Source organism: Chelonoidis abingdonii, chromosome 20 (genome assembly GCF_003597395.2).
Source record: "Chelonoidis abingdonii isolate Lonesome George chromosome 20, CheloAbing_2.0, whole genome shotgun sequence".
Taxonomy (NCBI): domain Eukaryota; kingdom Metazoa; phylum Chordata; order Testudines; family Testudinidae; genus Chelonoidis; species Chelonoidis abingdonii.
Genome location: NC_133788.1, coordinates 20,159,543 through 20,178,824, shown reverse-complemented (window position 1 = coordinate 20,178,824; position 19,282 = coordinate 20,159,543). Strand labels below are relative to the sequence as shown.

Genomic DNA, 19,282 nt, shown 5'->3' with positions numbered 1-19,282 from the left:
TGAGTGTAGAGGCATCTCAGTTGTATTCTCTCGCATGAGATCTAAATTTGATGCCATCTTCTGAGTCCTTATCAGAAATGCCAGCTATGACTTTGTCCCAGATGTGCTCACTTTTACTGGCCTCAAATTCCCAGTCTTCCTCTAACTCCTACTAGACTTCTAACAAATGCTTTGGCTGGTTCTCCGGGCTCTATACTGCACTGGTGAAAGCAAGTCCTTTCCTGGATGACAGTATGTTTCAGCTGACAAAGCAACCACCAGACTTCTTAAGGACCGTCTCCCAGTCCCTCAGCTGTGTTTGCTCCTCAAGCACATAAGTGCTGAAAACGTACTCAGCTTCTCTACACAATGTATAAATGAGAGAGCTCACGGGGGAGCCACCTTTCTCTCTTCTGAGCTTGGTGGTCACCTGAAAGCATGTGTCATGCTGCTTCCATTCCGGCCATTCTGTGAGTCTGGTAAAGTTTAGACACTCCAGCTCAACAAATTTAGGCATCTTGTTTGTAATCAAGAACACTCAGTCTTTCACAGGTTTACTTCTGGCACCATGTCATGATATATGGAATCCACATGTTTTCTGAAACAGCAGGTATTTATTAAAGAAAACAGCTACAGACACAAACAAACAGATACCCACATAACTTGAGTTCCAGCTTTTTCTCCTTTGTTTACCAGGGACCACACCCTGCTTGTAACTCTGTACAGGACACAGAGACCTCTAGAGGTTAAATAATATACTGCAAGTAAACATATAATTACAAGAACTGTCATCTTGTCCATTATAAAGTCCTTTTCTCAGGGCTTGTCTACACTACCTGCCAGATTGGTGGGCAGTGATCGATCCAGCGGGGGGTTGATTTATCGCATCTACTATAGGCGCTCTTCTGTCAACTCCTGTACTCCACCAGAACGAGAAACGTAAGTGGAGTCGATGGGAGAGTGTCAGCTGTTGACTTACCGCAGTGAAGACAAGTAGCTGGAATTGCATATCTTAGATTGACACCGTGCAGTAGTGTAGGCAAGCCCACAGAGATATACCATTATAATTTTCTCCCAGGTGGGCTGCTGAGGGTGAAGGCATTAAGGGGTCTTTCACAGAGTCCTTCTCATGCGCACCTTTTAGAGCTGGACACTCATATCCTTTCAGGGGAATGGTCTGCATCTGTGGGGGAGGGTCTGGATCTTTAGCATCAAGTTATGACCTAGGGAGGGGAGTTTGACTATTGCCTCTCTGCACTCCCAAAATGTGGGGGCTGTGCTCCAGTCTCAGCCCCTCTGTAAATGAAAACTGCTGTGTTATTCCAGCCTTTGTGCCGTCTATGTTGCCGTCATAGAATCCCCAGTAAAAAGGGGAAAATAGCCATCCAAAGACTAAACACATGCTTCGTGGAGGATCCTTTAAATTAATTATACCAAAATGTTTTGGGGTCAGGCGTATAAAATTCAGTAATTTCCTGTGGGTATACTAGCTCTTTGTGTCTTGACATGTGAGACAAGATGATAATGCATTTGCGCTCATCTGTTAAGAGCCCGAAACAAATACAACTGGATGTCACCAGACAGAGCTATAGCCTCAGCCAGTGAAACAGGATAACTATCTTTAATTAACCTTCCAGGGACTTCTCTGTGGTGGGTCCTTTCTTCTCCCCCCCGACCCCCAACAAAGACGATGCCGTATACATGAGAGTTCTGGTAAGTGGGGCTGGCTGTGTGGACTGCTGCAGACCTTTGACTTTGAGTAGCTGGGTAAAGGAAGCTTTGCAGTCAGTGGGAAGGGCTATGGGAACCCCAGAGGAACCAACTGATCGAGCACCTGATATCAGGGAAGCCCAGCGAGAGAATTTGGGTATGGATGGGAAGGAACACACAGACAGACAGCTGGTGCTAATAAGATACTGGTATCTAGTGAATGCTTAAATACATTAGGTGGAACAGGTGAGCTGGATCTGTTGGGATGAATGATTCTCACAGAAGGCAGAGAACTAGTGTATCTCAGTGGGTGGCATATTAGGTTGGCAGAGAGGAGACCTAGGTTCTATTCCCAGTTCCACCACTCACCTGCTGCATTCTCGGGCATGTCACTTCAGCTCTCTGTGCTGCTGTTTCCTCTCCCACTCTTAGCCTGGCTTGTCCATGTAGACTGTAAGCACTTCCTGGGTGTCTGGGCAGCCCAATGGGATGCAGCTCTCAGCTGAGGCCTCTAACAGCTGTTCAATCTGAATGATAACATTTCTAGAGCAAGAGCTGTTTTTAGCTTGTCACCTGTGCTCTGACATGGTCATTGTTATCAATGAGGAAGTCTTAAAGCCACTAAAGTCAATGGAAACACCCCCAGTGACTCCAGCGAGAGCTAGATCAGGCCCTAAAAGGTTCGGAGTCTGAGGATGATCTGCAGGCCAGTTTGACCTGTAACAAAGATGCCAACACGGACAACTGCCTCCCAGGAACTGTGCTGAGACCTCTGACCAGCCTTGAGGTAAAAGGTTCCCTATCCTATTATCAATCAACACATAAGAGTTTGATTTTTAAGGCCAAGCACATTAGTAACATAATAATACTGATCTCTTGTCTTCACCCAGCTTTTCATCTGTAGCCCTCAGAGCCCGTTACAAAAGAGGCTAGTATTATTAGCCCCATTTTACAGAGGGGGAAACTGAGAGACTTGCCCAAGGTCTCCCAGGAGACCAGCGACAGAGCAGAATAGAACCCAAGTCTCTGATTCCCAGTCCAGTGCTCTGTCCGCGAGGTCATGATGCCTCCTCTTAGAACTAACTGAATGGTGCAAAGGGGCTATAGGGTGTAGACTGCAACTTGTCTACTGACAAACTTTATGGAACAGTAGTGCTGAATGGATGCAAACAAAAGTTTCAGTCCCCACTCTGCAGTAAGTGCTGATCTCATTAGTCATGATAAAGAGGAAGCCAGATTCTTCCACCAAAGAGAGAGGCTGCAGTTCTCAGTGCGTTTCAGTTATTTATTAAAAGAAACACAGAAACATATGAGCATCTGCTTCAGTGTTTTGGTTCCTTTAAATTTTATCTGTCTTGCTGGAATTAGGATTTCTGTGCTCCGGCAGCACCTGAGGGCGAAGAGTCGTTCTGGGAGGATGATTGGTTCATTTCCTGGCCAAAATCAGGTTTCAAACCAAGCCTGTAATTTGTTTTTTAGATCACAGAATCCATCGGGTTAAAAGTTCCCCTCATGAAATTAAACTCTTCTAGCTGAGCTCAGGACAATCAGAATTCAGGGATCTCAGCAAATAAATGATTAAGGGGTCTTCTCAGCAAACATGGAAATAAGCAAACTCCAATTCTGGGAGATTTCTTCAACACCTATGGTGAACTGCAGACTTGTCAAGTTCACTGACTTGTCTTTAGCAGCTGGGATAGTTGGCATTGGAAAATGGGAGCTGTGTGTCTCAATCTAATGCTGGGATGCCAGTTTGTCATGGAGGAGTCAATTAATTACAGCCACAGCTTGGAGGGCTGTGCAAGATTTGGATGGAGCCCACTGTTTTCTGGCATCTGAATAATAATGATCTTATGTTTCTATAACTCCTCATCTCCAGGATCCCAATGTGCTTTACAAACTATATGCATAGATCACTTACCTGCTCCTGAAATGCAGCCACCTGTAGTTGGCAGTGTGGCAATGTATGATATGGAGAAGTTAAACTCTCTGGATAATAACTAGACTCTATGGGCCAAATTCAGAAATAGTGTGCAAGGTGATGTAATTTAGCCCTCATCCTGCTTTAACCTGCATCTTCTTCAAGCTCTCTGGTGTACATTATACTGATTTAGGGCTATTTTGCAGTAACAATTCTAGAGAAACTCCCTGCTTGGGTACTCTGTTCTGGAATAAAAATGGGTTTGGAAGCACGCTAATTATTCTGCAATTGAGGGTGGCTATAATTAGCTGAATCCTCCATGGTAAACAGGCACCCCAGCAGCGAACTGAGACATATAGCTGCCATTTTCCAATGCAAAGTAGCCCAGACAAGGCTAGTCTTTTAGAAAGACATCTGATTTTGGTTTAAAGACTTCAAGTGATGGAGAATCCACACCCCCCCTAATTTAATCGCTCTCCAATGGTTAATTACCCTCACTTAATAATGTGTGCCTCATTTCTAGCCTGAACTTGTCTAACTTCTTTCAGTCACTGAATCTTGTAATTTTTTTGAAAATGCTTTGCATGTTAGTTTCGATTCTTTCCATTATTTGAAACCTATGTGTGATGTTGAGGAGGGTGCTGTTACCGGGATACACCTGTGGAATTCAATTTGTTGATTGGGTGTGGTGTTAGATCAGAGGGTGGAGTTTGACAGAGTAGATGTGTGTGTGCAATGCATGAACAAAACGTGCCTGTGTGAGTTCATGTCCCTTTGAACTTGTGACCTGAAAGAAACTTTATTGAATTTGAGGGACTGCTGGCAGGCTCTGCTGTACTTTCGAAAATATTGTTGGGGGATGAATGAAAGTGCTAGAATTCAGGGCTTCATTTGGCTGGAGTAGGAGAGATGGTTCTGAGTGCTCTGAAGGACTATTTTAAAGGGACACCTTAGGATAACCACAGAATCCTAGAAATATAGAACTGGAAGGGACCGTCACCTAATCCAGCCTCTGCCCTGAGCAAGACCAAGTAAACCTAGACCATTCCTGACAATGTGTATAACCTGTTCTTAAAAGCCTCCTATAATGGGGATTCCTCAACCTCCCTTGGAAGCCTGTTCCAGTGCGTCTGTCCTTAGAGTCAGAAAGCTTTTTTCCTAATATCTAATTTTAATTTCCCCTGCAGCAGATTAAGCCCATTACTGCATGTTCTATACGTATTGTAAAGGACAAATGTCCAGCTCTAGGCTAGTGACAATCCATCAGATCATCCAAAGAGAAAGGAATTTAAAAATCCAATTTGCTTTTCACCAGTCATGCTGTTTGTTTGCTGTTTTTTGCATTCTGCTCATCTGGGACCGTGAAACTGGGCCAGACATTGTCACTTTGGTTTCCTGTCAGCTTTACTTTCATGTTCTTATGCACTTTACTGGTGCTGCAGTGTCTTGGTTGCAGGTACTGCAGGTGAATGTTGATTTGTTTAAAATATATTATGTTTTTATTTATTTAAGCCCAAAAATATTTATATCTTTTTCAAGTTTAGTTTTAAATTGGGGCCCAGCAGGATGTGAGAATAGCGCCCATTGGTGGATCATTTGGCCAGAGGGTTTAATATACAAATGTGCATTCTGTTTATGCCAGGAATGATGGAAATTACAGCAGGTGTGTGGAGCAGTTATTTCAGCCTACTGCGGAGTTATTTCCAGCATATGTATGTAGGAACAGATCTGATTCTACATACATGGACAATGAATGGACAGGATGATATTTCAAGGCACGGTCTCTGGTGCAGAGCATCCTTTAACTCTTACCAAGATGGAAAATAGTCAGTTTGATTCTCTTAACAGAGTGGTTCGGCGGAATTTCAAGTCCATTTTAATAGGTTGCTTGCCTCTCATGTGGGGAAATGCCAGACTCCTCCTGACTACAGATTATTTATTGGAGCTCTGTTTGCTTGGAGCCTCGTGGTGTTGCAAAGATTCCTGGCAGCAGGTGTATGTTTAAGACCAAGAGCGGCACATTTCAGCCTGAGGGAATGGACACTGCTGGCCACAGTGCACCTGCCTCTGTCCTATTAAGAACAACCACTGCACTGAGTGGCATTCACAGCAGTGCTAATTATTCTGCATCTGGAGCCATTAAAACCTGCAATAGCAAATGACGCTACGGCAGGGCCATGCGCTGTTTGCTTCCTTCAGGACAAAAGGTATAATACTAAGAGCAGGAACGAATTCCTCTCTCCTGGCTCAGCAGCCATCTCTCTCTCTCTGTTTCTAATCTCTCATCTGTATTGTATCCCTCTGACGATTCAGAGGGAGTATTGATGGTATTCTCCACTCTTCATTTATCCAAGGGAATGGTGCCTATAGCCGCAGTGTGGGTCACCTCCTCCTCCAGAGGATGTAAATCGGGGGTAATGGAGTTGGGGCAGGGTATTCGGGGCTCCAACATGGTAGACAGAGCATCCTTGGAAAGGGAAAAGGTATTCGTTGTCATACAGTGCAGGTTATGCTTTAAAATAACAGCCAGGGATGTATCGTTACCAGGTGTGTGGCAGGGATGGGGCAGGCTAGTGAGCCAAATCTGTGGCAGTCTTCTCTAGCTTAAGGGGTAGAGACTTGTGTGTTTGGAACAGAAGAAGCTGGACTGTAATCCTGGCTCCCCAGGAGAGTGTGTGGCTTATTCAGTAGCTGCATCTGTTGCATGCAGCAGACGGATGCGCTGTGTGAAATTCTTTAGCTTGTGTTCTGCAGTCTAGATAGTCGTAAAGATACTTGTGGCTTTGAAATCGATGAGGCTATCAGGTTAGCTGGAATTCTGTGGAGACACAAGCTCAGACTCCAGCAGTGCTGGCTCAGCCTTTCATCTTTCCATGAGAGATGAAGTGAGCACTCGGCAAACAGTGTGTATGGCCTTCTGAGGGGACCTTGCAGAGTGAGGTCCTTTCAGTCAAGACCCCCCCTTCACCCCAGAGGTGGTTGCATTTCAATGTTAGTGACTCTGGGATGGCTTTGTGGGCACCGTAAGCTGTAATGACTGTTGCACCTGAACAGTTCTTAGGCTCAGTGGCAGGCAGTGAACTGTATCAAGGGGGCAGTGGTTGTGCAGTGTGCACGTACAATTACTTTGTTGCACTAATTGCTCTCAGTTCTTCTGTTTCAGCAAGCTGAACTACACGCAAGCTCCCACTTCACCTTGCCCCAGTTGCATGAGATAGGAGTAAAAGATGCTGGCATCCAGGTAGGATGTACATGAAACTTAGCAGCAGTTGTGGGGAAAAAGCCTCCATGTGGAGCCTCGTACTTGGCACACAAGGTGCGGAGAGAAGTAGACTTTCCATCTTAGTGTGAGAGTCAGGAGTGTGGGGTGACACTGGATAGACTTCTTTAAAAGAATTTGGGACCAAATTCTTTGCTGGTGTAAACTGAAACCAATGGAGCTACATCACCTCACATCAGCCAGCAGAGAACTGGGCCCAAGAAATTTTATATTTGCTGATGACGTTGACATGACGGTCAAGTAAAGAAACAGAGACAGGGATGGGTCAGCATCCATGTTGGTAGCTGTAGGGTATGAAGCCTACAACCTGCCTGAAAAAGGGCACGAGAATGCAAATGTTTCCAAAGAGAATGAACGAGAGGCAGACAAAACTGCTGGCCCTACGTAAACAACCATCTGGGTGACCCTATGTAAACAGCCCACGGTGCTCTCTCAAGGATTACAGGCTGTTCCCCTGAAAAGCAGGCTGTGAGCAGCCAGCGTGGGGGATCAAACCTGCATCTCCCATGTGGGACTACGGAGCAGTGCCGCTAAGCCAGCCCATCTGGCTCTGACTCGTTTTAAAGGAGCAGCGATGTAAATAATACCGAGGCAAACACCCTCTACAATTTCCACAGGTGCTGAAATCCGGATGGCATCCTCCTGCTCATCCGGCTGGAGCTCTGAATGGAACGCTGATTTCCTTTGTGCCCTCAGACCCGCCTGGGCTCCAAACCAAGGCACCACACAGAGTCAGAGTTTAAAAACAACAACAACACAGGACGTTATTCGGTTCCCATTAAAGCCTATTCATCATTTTCCCCATCTCATCATTATTAATGCTGCTGTTCAAACGCTTTCCTCCGATTGTTTTGCTAAATGTAACTGGTTTTAGCATAGTCAGTTCCCCCTTGTTTTTAATCTTTTCCCTGCGTTCAGCTAAGGCCCAATCCAAAGCCGCTTGAAGTCAATTAAGGTCTTTTCACTGATATCCCAAAGAGAGTGCAACCCCTGCAGCAGAACATGCTTGGTGCTGCTGTCTGGAAAACCCGCTCCTTAGCTGGTAAGGCAGTCGCAAGCTCTTTAACACGAGTCTCTAAACTCCGGATGGGGCGGACAGTTAGGAAAAATATCTTTGTAAATGAATTGAGTCTGATCTGAGAGACACTCATTATGGGACCTCGTGGTGCTATTTATTGGGTGGTACTGTGCTTTGAACATTGTTTCCTCTTGGGGAGACGAGTGGATGCGTGGTGCTGTTAGGCTGAGTTGTAGAAGGTGGCAACATGGTCTAGCATTTACAGCATGAGCCTGGGAGTCAGAACTGGGAGACTTGAGTTGTAATCCCAGCTCTGACACAGGCTCACTGTGCAACCTGGGACAAGTCATTTAATATCTCAGTGCCAGGTCAGAACCCCCTCCTGCACCCCAACTCCCTCCCAGCCCCTGCACCCCCTCCATTTATATAGTAGAAATGTGCGGCTCGTGCCGACTTACCCCAATTCGTGGATTGGTCCCCCTGCGAAAATTATTGCCCACCCCTGGGTTTGGTGATCCCTATAAAGGACTGAAAGAACTCAGGTGAAGGGGGAGCTGCTGGAGGGAGGTTTGCTTCTGTGGCTGGCGCTGGAGCAGATAGGGGTGCACAGGGCAAGGTCTCTGAGCCCCTGTAGCTTGTGGGGGTCTGGGGATAGTTGTGTTGGGTGTTTTGAATTTATAAATCGTGGTCTGAGGGGAGGGCCTGAAAGAGACTTGGTTTGGGGGAGACAGGCCAGGAGGAGCCACACAGAGACCAGAAGGGTCCAGAGATTCATGTGCATCTCATGCTGTCCCTAGGGCTGGAGAGCATGTGCCTGGGAGGTTTGTATGGCAGGAGCACTCTGAAAACTCACCCTGAGGTAGTCATTTATCCAAATCCTCCCAGCCTGGAGACGTGGATAAAAGACATCCAGATCCCAGGAATTCCAGTCTGGGTTTTGTGGAACAAAACTTTCACTGAACAGATTTGGGGAGAAAATTACCCCCCACTCACTGTACCATAATTAACCATTTACTTCCCAGAAAGCTGTGGGACATCTTTCCCCATGACAAACCTCAGAAACTAGACTCGGGTGATGGGAGCAGAAGGGGTTCTTAGATAACTAGACTGATAGAGGAGATTAGGTTGGACTGGATGAAACAGAGCACAGAGCGTTTGGGAAACCTTGGAGAGCTTTGGCTGTGCTGAGCTCTGACTCTTGGATGCTTATCGAAACCTCTTGGGTCTGCAGAATTAAACTTGGAACCGTGGTGTTTGGGTTGGAACCTGGGAGCACGGCGGCACAGAAATGCCCAGCAGTGTTACCCCTGTGTGCAGGACAGCTTTCCCAGATGTCTGGCTTCATTCAGATGTGAGCCCTCCTCTGCACACTAGGACTACACTGGGGCTGGTGTGCGTGAGCGGCCTTAACCCCAGAGGATTGGCTACAGGTTGCCCCTGCCTCTGGGAATCCTCGGGTGGTGTGAAGCCACCATATCTACCCTTAGGGCCCTCCCTCCCTTCCACTGGCACAGGGAGGCTGGGAAAAGGGGGTGAGGCCAGGGCATCCTTATCCTCTGGCTATCCCTGGCTGTCAGAACAGCTTCTTAGGGCTATAAGCAACGTGGTTACCTGTTGACTTCTTTAATTTACACTGGAAACTGGCCCAGCTCTCAGGTGGCCTCAGGTCTGGGGGAAGGGGGATGTGCAAAGGGGGGTTTAGCTTATATACACACACGGGTCCAGGCATACATGGACTTGTGCTGAGAGCTGCTTGGCCGCACTAAAGAGCCTTACTGAAGTCCCTGGAGCTGCAGCTGCTCATACCTGTTCTGGATTTTACCTATCACCTGTAGTTATTGTTGCCCTTGGGAGCCAGTAATCGGTGATCCAAGAGCCACATCCTGCAAACCTCGACACATGGAAGCTGCTCAATCAGTGCTATCTAGAGACAGGTCTGGAACAGAGCCTCTCCCTAAAGATGGGGAGATCTCGGACCTGCTCTGCCCCACTAGTACCTTATAGAAGGAGAAGGCTTTGGATTGCATGACTGAGAAGCCAGGAGATTGTCCGTTTATCAGCACTGCTGGACATTGCTGCCCTTGCTGGTTCCTAATGCCACTTGTGGTTGATAAAATAGGGATCAGTGGTCAAGGAAACAGCACCCTTAATGCAGCTAAGGCCCCGTGTGCAGGCCTGATCCCTGAGGGTATGTCTGCACTGTGTCTGGGAGCAAGCCTTCTGGCTCGGATCTACAGACTTGTGATGGCAGGGCTTGCGTTACATGCTAAAAATGGCTGTGTAGAAGTTGTGGCTTGGGCCGGAGCCTGGGCTGGAGCCAAGCCTGGGGAGACGAGCTGCAATGTCTGCTTAGCTATTTTTAGCATGCTAGTGGGAGCCCTGCTAGCACAAGTCTATGGCCCTGGCTGGGCGTCCTGTTCCCAGACGCAGTGTAGACAAACCTTAGTGATTTTCTTTTCATGGGCCCCAGCGATGGCAAACCCAGCTGGAAAAAGAGCAGTGTTAGGAGATGGCTCGTGAGAACGTGTTCGTTGGAGTAGATGAGGCCAGCAAGATTGCAAGGGGAGGGGGAAGTGAGAGCAGGATCGGGCAACCCCAAAGGCAGTCGCTGTCATGAGTGTTAGTTTGCATCCATCTGCTACACCGACTGTTGAAGCCACTGTGCAGCCAAGGTTATTCTGGGTTTCACTCATTATTCTGAGCGATTGCAAATGACAGCTCTGTGGTTTTATCAGCTGGTCTCCCATTTTCCCAGCGGCAAGGAATGCTTGGGGCCAAACAAGGCAAGCAAAGTCCCATAGCTGTTGGTCAGTTGCAAACTGCCAGCCCTTGTGGTGCAATGGTAAAACACATCTTTTTCTCTGAGGTGGAAGGGTGTTCTTGCTAGCCCACTGAGTCGGGAATGATGGTTCCTTGTTGTATTGCGTGTTCACTAGCAGCCCTGCATTGTAATAGCCAGGCACCTTGACCTAAATTGAAAGTGCATCTGGTGTCCCGTCAAGGGCTGGAGCCAGTTCCCATGGCACTCACTCGGCACTCACGGTAACAGCAAGAGTGTCATGGTCTGGGAGTTGTCTGGCAATCAGTGGCTAGGGGGACTTTGTCTGCAGTTCCTGCTTCAGCTGCTTGTCAAGCAAGGGGCTGTGGACTGCAGGCAGCAGTTACCCTGTTTGCTCTGAGCAGGGCACGGCAGAGCTGCCCCCTGCCACTGAGCTCAGCAGCAGCTGCCCCCTCTCCCCATTACACTGCAGTAAGGTGGGGGGATCCCAGCAGGGTGCCTCTCCTCTTTGCCTCCTGCACAGAAGCCTCCCCTTGGAGGGTGTGTGGCTGGGGGGAACGTGGGATTGGGGGAGGCAGTGGAGCTGGCTCCTTGTTGGAGCCTGGGAGGAAGGTGGGGTGAGAGTGGCAGCTGAAGCCTGCCAAGGAGTGAGATTGCAGGGTGGCTGGAGCCTGCCAAGGTGGGGGTGAGGGAGGTGGAGGCTGTTGTGGGGGGAGTGAGGAATAGGATTGGGGTGGCAGGAGCTGAAGGGTGCCAGGAGTGAGGGGAATAAAATGGGTGGAAAATTAGCAGTTGCATTATGTTAGCCAAATTCAGCCATGGCACAGGTGGGTGGAGCTCCCATTCTGACGGAGGGGTCCTATGCCCACTTGGCGTGGGTTGAACTTGTGCCACAATACACAGTTTTACAGGAGAGAAGGGTCGGGACTTATTTCCAGTCCAGCAGGGGTGACCAGCATCCTGTAAGGGATCCTGCTTCATGAGAGCGGGAACTCCATTTTCTAGACCCAGCTGAGGATGTCCATGGCCCTGGGCATGGGTGGCTGAAAGCATCCGTTTCTCTAGTGTTGCATGTCCTAATGTCCAGTCTGGTCCCATTGAAACCAATGGGGGTTTTGTGAATTGCTCCTTGAAGTTGTACGTGTCTGGTCCGATTGTCAAAAGTGCTGAGCACCCATGGTGATTCAGTGGCAGCTAGGATTGGTCAGCACCTCTGACAATCAGGCCTTGAGTTTGCAGGCTGTTTCACACCAGGCTTGTAACAGAATCTTTTGCACCTCCCTGGGTCCCTTTCTCCAGCAGCCCTCTACTTTATTCTCATTTAGTGAGAGTAAAAACAGCATTTGCTGGGCAGCTCAAGTTAACAAGGCTCTTTTGTCTTTTTCAGCTACGCTGGGAACACTAGATTTCAGTTTGCTGTACGACCAAGAAAACAATGCTCTCCACTGCACAATCACTAAAGCCAAGGTATGTCTCAATCCTAGTCTACAAGCAGCTAGAATTAAATATGCATGGATCTAATGACCTTTACTCTGCCTCCTATCTGTTACGGAGACAGTGACTCGCGGATCTGTAATGAGCAATAGGCTGTGATGCTCTGTGAATTTCCATTGCACGGGCTGCAGCTAAATCCCTGGAGTTCTGGGTTCTCTCTTCTGAAATATTTGCTAAAATTAAAATGAAATGTGGGAGTGGTGCAGGCGCTGAGCATGCTGTGGCATTCATGGGAGAGTGGGTGGTTAGATGGCTGGTCTCCCTCCAATCTCCAGGGCAGCACTGAGGGGTTTCACATCCGAGTTGAAGGGAGATAGGAGCAGGGAGGATGAGCAGCTATCCCTTGCCTTGATCTATCACCGTCTCTGTATCTTGCTTTCCTTTACTCCCCTCTCTCTTTTCTTCTAGCCTCATCTCAACTCGTTCCTTTTCCTGATCCCTCCTCCTCTTTCTGTTTGTGTTTTTGATGCTCCTGTATATCTTTTCTTTCCTGTTCCTTCTTTCCTTCCCCCCCTGCTCTATGAAAGATATCTGTGGGTTTGACTCTCATCCCATAGCATTTGCTGATGTTAATCACCCCACTGGCCCTCTGCTGATTCAGACCTTCAGGAGGTAGGACTCATTGACAAGTGGTGAAGTGCCCAGTGGTGCTGACTTGGCAGAGCAGAAGATCAGTGGACTTCTGAACTAGAGTGACCAGATGTCCTGATTTTATAGGGACAGTCTTGATATTTGGGTTTTTTCCTTATATAAGCTCTTATTACCCCCCAGCCCCTGTCCTGATTTTTCACATTTGCTATCTGGTCAGCCTATCCTGAAAGCTGATGCGCAGGTTGCTCCTGGGACATGTGATGCCTTTGACCAGATATCCCATAGAACCCAGTGCATGGGTAGGTGCTCATTGACCCTTCCCATACTGTACAGCACCACAGTTGAGTTGAGTGGCATTCAGCTTCCACGATCCCACCATGGCAGACACAAGCTATGCAACTGACAAGCCCAGGGAACGTGCAATCCAGAAGTAGTGGGGAGTAGGTGGAGATCATCTGGTAGAGGGGATCTAGTGTGTCTTATTGGAACAACAAATCTGGTTGCTTGAACTTTTGATTTGTCTCTTTTCAGAGGTAGGAAGCGTTGTTGGCATAGTCATGGGGCCCATTCTTAGTCTGAATTTGCCTTCGCAATCCTAACTAACCCCTGTCCTCTTTCAAAAAATCCCTCATATGATGGAGTGTCTTGAGCTAAAAGCTCTTCGCCCAAATCTTGAGCCAGTTCATGGCCAACTGGAGTAGCTAGGCCATGAGGTATTGACAACAACATTGCCCTGATTAGCATCACCCAACCAGGGCCAGATTCTCAGCTGGTGTAAATTGACATCCACGGAGAGAGACCCATTTAGATCAGCTGGCCCCTAGGCTCCTGGCTTTTCCTGTGGTGTGTCAAGAAGCTGTGAAGTGGCAGTGTACAGATAGGAGCAAGAGCAGGGATGGTGTGGTGATTAGGCCACTAGATGGGTTCAGTTCCATTGCAGTGAAACCCCTGTAGTTCTCATGCCCCAGTAATCAGGGCAGGTGTCTTTGCAGGTTCAGAATTCCCACCCAAGGGTCCTAATGGTGGCTCTGCTGTTCCAGTCATCACTTCCATCAGCCCATACAGCCCTTCCCCAGCTCCCCTCTTCCTCTCCCTGGCTTTGTTGTTCTCACTGTGGCATTTTCAGAGAGAGATTGATGGCCACTCGCTTTTAATGTTTTTTAAACTAGCGCATCAAGGAGATGGTTAGAACTATTTATACCAAAAAATAAAAAAAAATAGAAACCAACCCAACATTATGATTATTTACTTGACGCTCTGACCGGCTGTCAGTTTATAAACGGCTCTGTTAAATGCTGCTAATCATTGCTACAAAGCACTCTGCATCAGCTTCTTTGCTGTCAGGGTAATTGAAGCGATTAGGTTTTTATGCTCATTTTGGAGCAGAAACTGCCTACTTAGGGCCTGATTCTGTTCCTGCAGAAGTCGATGAGGAAGGCGATCAGCTCCCTGGGGCAGTAGGTTTTGTGAGAGGACTACGATAGCTGAGCCTAGAGCGGTGCAATAAATAATCCAGTAGAGATGATGGTGACAAGCTGGCTGGGGGTATGCCACCGAAGATGGTGGCTGGGCTAAGTGAAAGTGTCGCCTTCTCTCTTCCATTCCATTTAACTCCTGGGGGTTAGTGTCTGCAGGCAAACTAGGGCTCAGTTATAATCACAGTAGGGATGAATGTGGCCTCTTAGTGGTTGCCATTGGTCAGCACATTGTCAGCATATTAGTTAAACTGCCTATGCCAGAGCAGGGGGCCATTTCAAATAGCTGGCCGCAGAGAAAGAGCATCTCGAGAGAGGATAGGTTTTTCCGGTATTGCAGCTGATTGCTGCTCTGTAGAGTGGAGGAGAATGTTGCCTATGATTTCCTGCTTGCCTCCTTTGATTGAAGGTGGTGAGATTTCCACAGATGGAGGGAGTTAATCCCTGCTGTGAGGAGCACAAGGTCTGAAAGGGGACAGTGCCAGAATGCTAACCTCCTAGTACAAGCAGCTCCTGGGCATCGATTGCAAGATGAATCTGCCTCGCAGTTGCCAAAAGGAGTGAGTTAGTCTCCCAGGAGTAAGTGGCAAAGTGGGACTGAAAATAATGGGAATTGTGTAATAATATTCTCCCCATCCAAACCTGACAAGGTTTTTCTTTATTTATTTGTACTGTATGGTCATGGGCCAGAACCCCATTGTTCTTGGAGCCGTACAGACAGAACAAAAAGATGGTCTCTACCCTGAAGAGCTTACAGTCTTAAGCAGGATGTCCTCTGGCTGACAAGGATCTAGGATAACAGGACCTGATTTAAGGTGTGAATCTGGCAGGATTGTCCCTTGTAATCTGAGCTATCTAGAGAACAGCCACCCTGCTATATGCCTATGGTATGTGTCCTGTCCTTTGCTAGTCATCCAGCCTTTCTCTCAAAGAGCTGCAGTGAAATCAAGTAGCTCCCAGGATTCCTAACAAGTCGCCTCCCAAATTTTGCCTGACCCTTTGTATGTGGCGCAGTGCTACATTTGTTCTGTCAGCTATAAGTCAAAATGACAAGAAAATACAGCTTCCTGAAGCCCTGAGGAGATAAGACTATCCACCTGCAGGATGAAATTAAGACCTTTTCCTTCCCAGTGTTTTTCTTAGGGTCAAAATCTATGTACGTGTCAGATAATACGTTTTGCTTCAGCACTGTGCATAGTGGAGCAGTTCTGTGTCTGCCTGGACAAAGATGACGATCTGTCCTGTGCACAGAATGTGCCCAGATACTGTATCCACTATGCCATCTCCATCTCTAAAATCAGTTTTCCCCTCAACATGATAGGGATCAGAATTACTGCCTTCCTCCTTAAAGAAACCTCCTCTTACTCTGTCCTGCTGTCTAATCAATATCCCCTTTTTGATCCTCCAACACTTTTTTAAAATATATATTAATGTGTAACATACAAGATGTTATTTATCCCCTCTCCTCCCAAAGCATAAATGCTTGAAGGAGGAGAAAAAGTGAATGCGGTTGAATCAGTCTCTGTGCTGTCTGAGTCAGGTTGCTGAATGGAAAGCATGGAGCTGCATTCCTATAGCTATAGAGACAGAGTTCAAGGTGGTATTATAGATTAATAAGAGAAGTGAATGGTGGGATTTCTTTTCTTGTCCTCCTAGCCATAGTGAGTGAATTTAATATGCTGACACTCAAGCAGTCCTCATTGTCAGGCTGCTTCTTTGGTTTATTTAGAGAGCAGTGCTGAGGAGGATATTTATAATTGGGTTTGTAGTGGGAGGAAGACAAGGAGGAAGGAGACCTCAAGGCAGAGAGTGATATATACTGATGGCGAGACTCAAGGAGAAGGTGACACAACTTTGCAGGTATGGGAGGGGGAACCCATTCCTGTTCCAAAATGAAGCCATCTGCTAAGACCAGAACTTATTACCTGCCTGCTCAGTCTCTTTCAGCTTGTTCTAACAGCAGCCATTGCACTCTTTTACTGTTTCCTTTAATGGCTGTGGGCTTTTTTCTCCTCTTGCTGCTGCTACTGCCCAGGCTTTATTCACCTGATCAGCAGCAAGATGAGGCAGAGTTGGTCTTTGAAGAGATGAAGACAAACACGCGTGAAGCCCAAAGTTACCAGCTGTGAAGAGTGATTTGTTTATAGAGCTCATCCCATATCCCCTGCTCATGTCAATTTGCACAGCTCCATCGGAATCAGTGGGCTCAGATCCCCAACTTGTGTAAGTCGGCACTGCTCTATTGGAGCCAGTGAGCCAGATTCGCAGCTGGTGTAAATTGGTGTCGCTTCCATGGGGTGTTTCAGCGCAACCATAATACAGATAAAGAATAATAAACCCTCAGGTGCGTCTGTGAAACAAGCCCAAACTCCAAGTTATTTGAGATTCCCCCATTGTTAGGATGTGCCACAGCCCTCCTGCCTGGCGAGGCAGCTGGAAAGGGCCCACCTACAAACAGCAAAAGGCAGGCCTTGTCTACATGGGGAAACTGACTGGAATAGCCACTGCAGAGTAGTGTCCTGTGTGAACACCCTTCTTCCGGAATAGCTGTAGCTATTTAGATTCACCCCCTGCCTTGTTCCAGGATCAGTTCTCCATGTGGACAAATCCACAGCGAAAACGAAAGGTTTCATTGGCAGCCGACGTTTGTGAGTGCGACAGGGATGGGGAGAAGAGTTGTGTCTGTGACCAGCCAAGAGCTGCACAGCATAGGCTGTTCCCCGCCTGGTGTCAAGCTGCCATGACCTGAGAAGGGCTCTTTGATAACTAATCAGGGCCCATTAAGGCCGGAAAGTGCTTTTGATCTTACCACCAGTCTCTCCACAGGACTCAACTCCCTGAACCAAAGAAGCCCATCCTGAATGACAAAGGGTTTGTTTTTCCTAGCCTGGCTTGGAGCTGATACAGAGAGGTTTGCTTCTCCCAACTGGTGGAAGTTAGCTGGGCAAAAAAGGATTCAGAGCCATTTTAATTTATGCTGAAGGCAGCATAAAAATATGGCTCCCCTTGAATTTTTTCCATCTCTCTGGCTCTTGGCAGCTCTTGGGTACCAGCAAGGACCCTTGTTTACACGTGAAGGGAGACGGAAACAAAGCTGCCCTCTCATTTTCCCTGGATTGAGCACTCTTCAGTTTGTGAGCTCATTTGTACAATAATAAAGGAGAGTGAAACATGAGTGAACCTATTAAAATATGCTTCAGGGAAGGGGCAATGTGCAGTTGGGCAAGACATAATGCAGCCAAACCAATCTCCGGTGACTGGAACTTCCCTATCAAATGCATCAAAATCCCTGCAGCCAAGTTTCGATAGCTCCAGGCCAGTAGAGTTGCTGCAGCTGCTCCTAGCATCTCTCCTGAGGGTGGGGTGGGCCTGGGCCACTGCTGGGATCCCACCTGAGGGGGATGGGCCTGGTGTCCTGCTTGAGAGGGGTGGGCCTGGGCCACTGCTGGGGTTCCACGTGAGGTGAGTGGGCCTGGAGTCTCACCTGAGGGAGCTCCCTCCTAGAGATGAAGCCTTGAAGCTGCCATCTTGCCCCTCTGATTGATCATGTGTGTTCTGGGCTAGTGAGGGGCAAGAAGTTCACTCTGAATAAGCACCGCAATATCCGAATGCTGATTGATTGCTGATCCAAACTGCACAGAGCACTGTGGCCTGGGGCTGAAATTTTCTTGAGAACCAGCTGTCCAGGGACTTTGAGAAGCCCCAGGTGTCTGGGTGGGTTGTTTGGTGATCTCCTGGGAGCAGCCTTTCCCATTGAGCCTGATGCTTCTGTTTCCAGCCCATTACTCCTGTGGCTGGGTCAGAAATAGCTTTGACTCATTTCCAGATAGCCAGCCATATCCTCCTCCCTTAGAGTGGATTCATGCTTCCCCCTTCCACGCCCTCCTTTGCTCTCTGCATGCATGACACCGGGTCCTTAGGAAGTGAGATTGCAGCAGTAGTCAGAACACCAGGATTAACAGGAGGGTTGGGCAGGTGCCATCCTTTGGCCCCTGTGTGGGGAAGGCATCTTGCTGCGGGTTGCCTGAAAGGATCCAGGTGTTGTGGGTGACATGTGAGCTTTGTGGGGCAGGAATCGTCTCTTTGTTCTATCCCTTTTTAATACAGGAGGCCTAGTGCCATGCTGTGAAATTTAGGCTGCGGGCTGGAAGGGGCGTTGGCAGGGAAGGCCCAGTAACTATACAGGCAGTAAAAAGAACAGGAGTACTTGTGGCACCTTAGAGACTAACAAATTTATTTGAGCATAAGCTTTCGTGGGCTACAGGCAGTGAAAGAGGCCAGATCCCAGCCATGGGCTCCCACTCCCAGTACCTCCAGTCATGGACCCAGGGAGGAACGATGGTATTTCCCAATGGGTACAACTGGGGAGTTGTCCCAGCTGCCTGCTCAGTGAATTGCAAAACCCTGCTGGGCATCCTGGGATGACTCCCAGACATAAGCACTGCTCTACCAGAGTAAGGGTTGCAGAATCACCTTGCATGTTATTTCTCCTCCCTCCCTTGCTATGCTGTGGACAGCTCCTGTTCTGATTAACATGAGGGATGGCAGTGCATCCTTATTTGTACTGCAGTCACTGCTGGTAGCCTCAATCAAGATTGGGGCCCTGTTGCGGTCAGTGCTGCACAGCTCTGTGAATGGTGGGACCAGGCCTCTTGATCCTAGAAAATCACTTTAAAACTCAGCCTGTTTGTGCTGTGATAGTCAAATGTTACTGTCCTGTTTATTTCTATCCTTCTTTCACTCTCTCCACTTTTCTGTTTTATTTATTGTGCCATCCATCCATTCTCATTTCATTTCTCGACTGGGGAAAGCTGCCAAAACTCACTCACAGAAAGGTAAGGGCCAGGACCCCCATCTCCCAGAAGTAGCTTTTATGTAGATGCATAGATGTAGACCTAGAGCTGTAGTCTAGTTGAGCTGCAGCCAGAGCCTTGCTAATCTAGTTGAAAGGTGTGAGTGGTATTTGGTAATGAATTGCTCTGAGAGCATTACAAATGCAATTTGCTGGATTGACCCGGTGTGACTGTGTGTAGAT

General features: G+C 47.8%; 1 protein-coding gene across 1 annotated transcript in view; it reads left to right on the top strand.

The window, feature by feature from the left end:
• DOC2B (double C2 domain beta) overlaps positions 1–19,282 on the top strand; it is a 137,787-nt gene that overhangs the window by 15,340 nt on the left and 103,165 nt on the right. Inside the window, 1 exon segment of the mRNA XM_032793091.1 lies at positions 12,075–12,154. Coding sequence (XP_032648982.1) covers positions 12,075–12,154 — 80 coding nt within the window.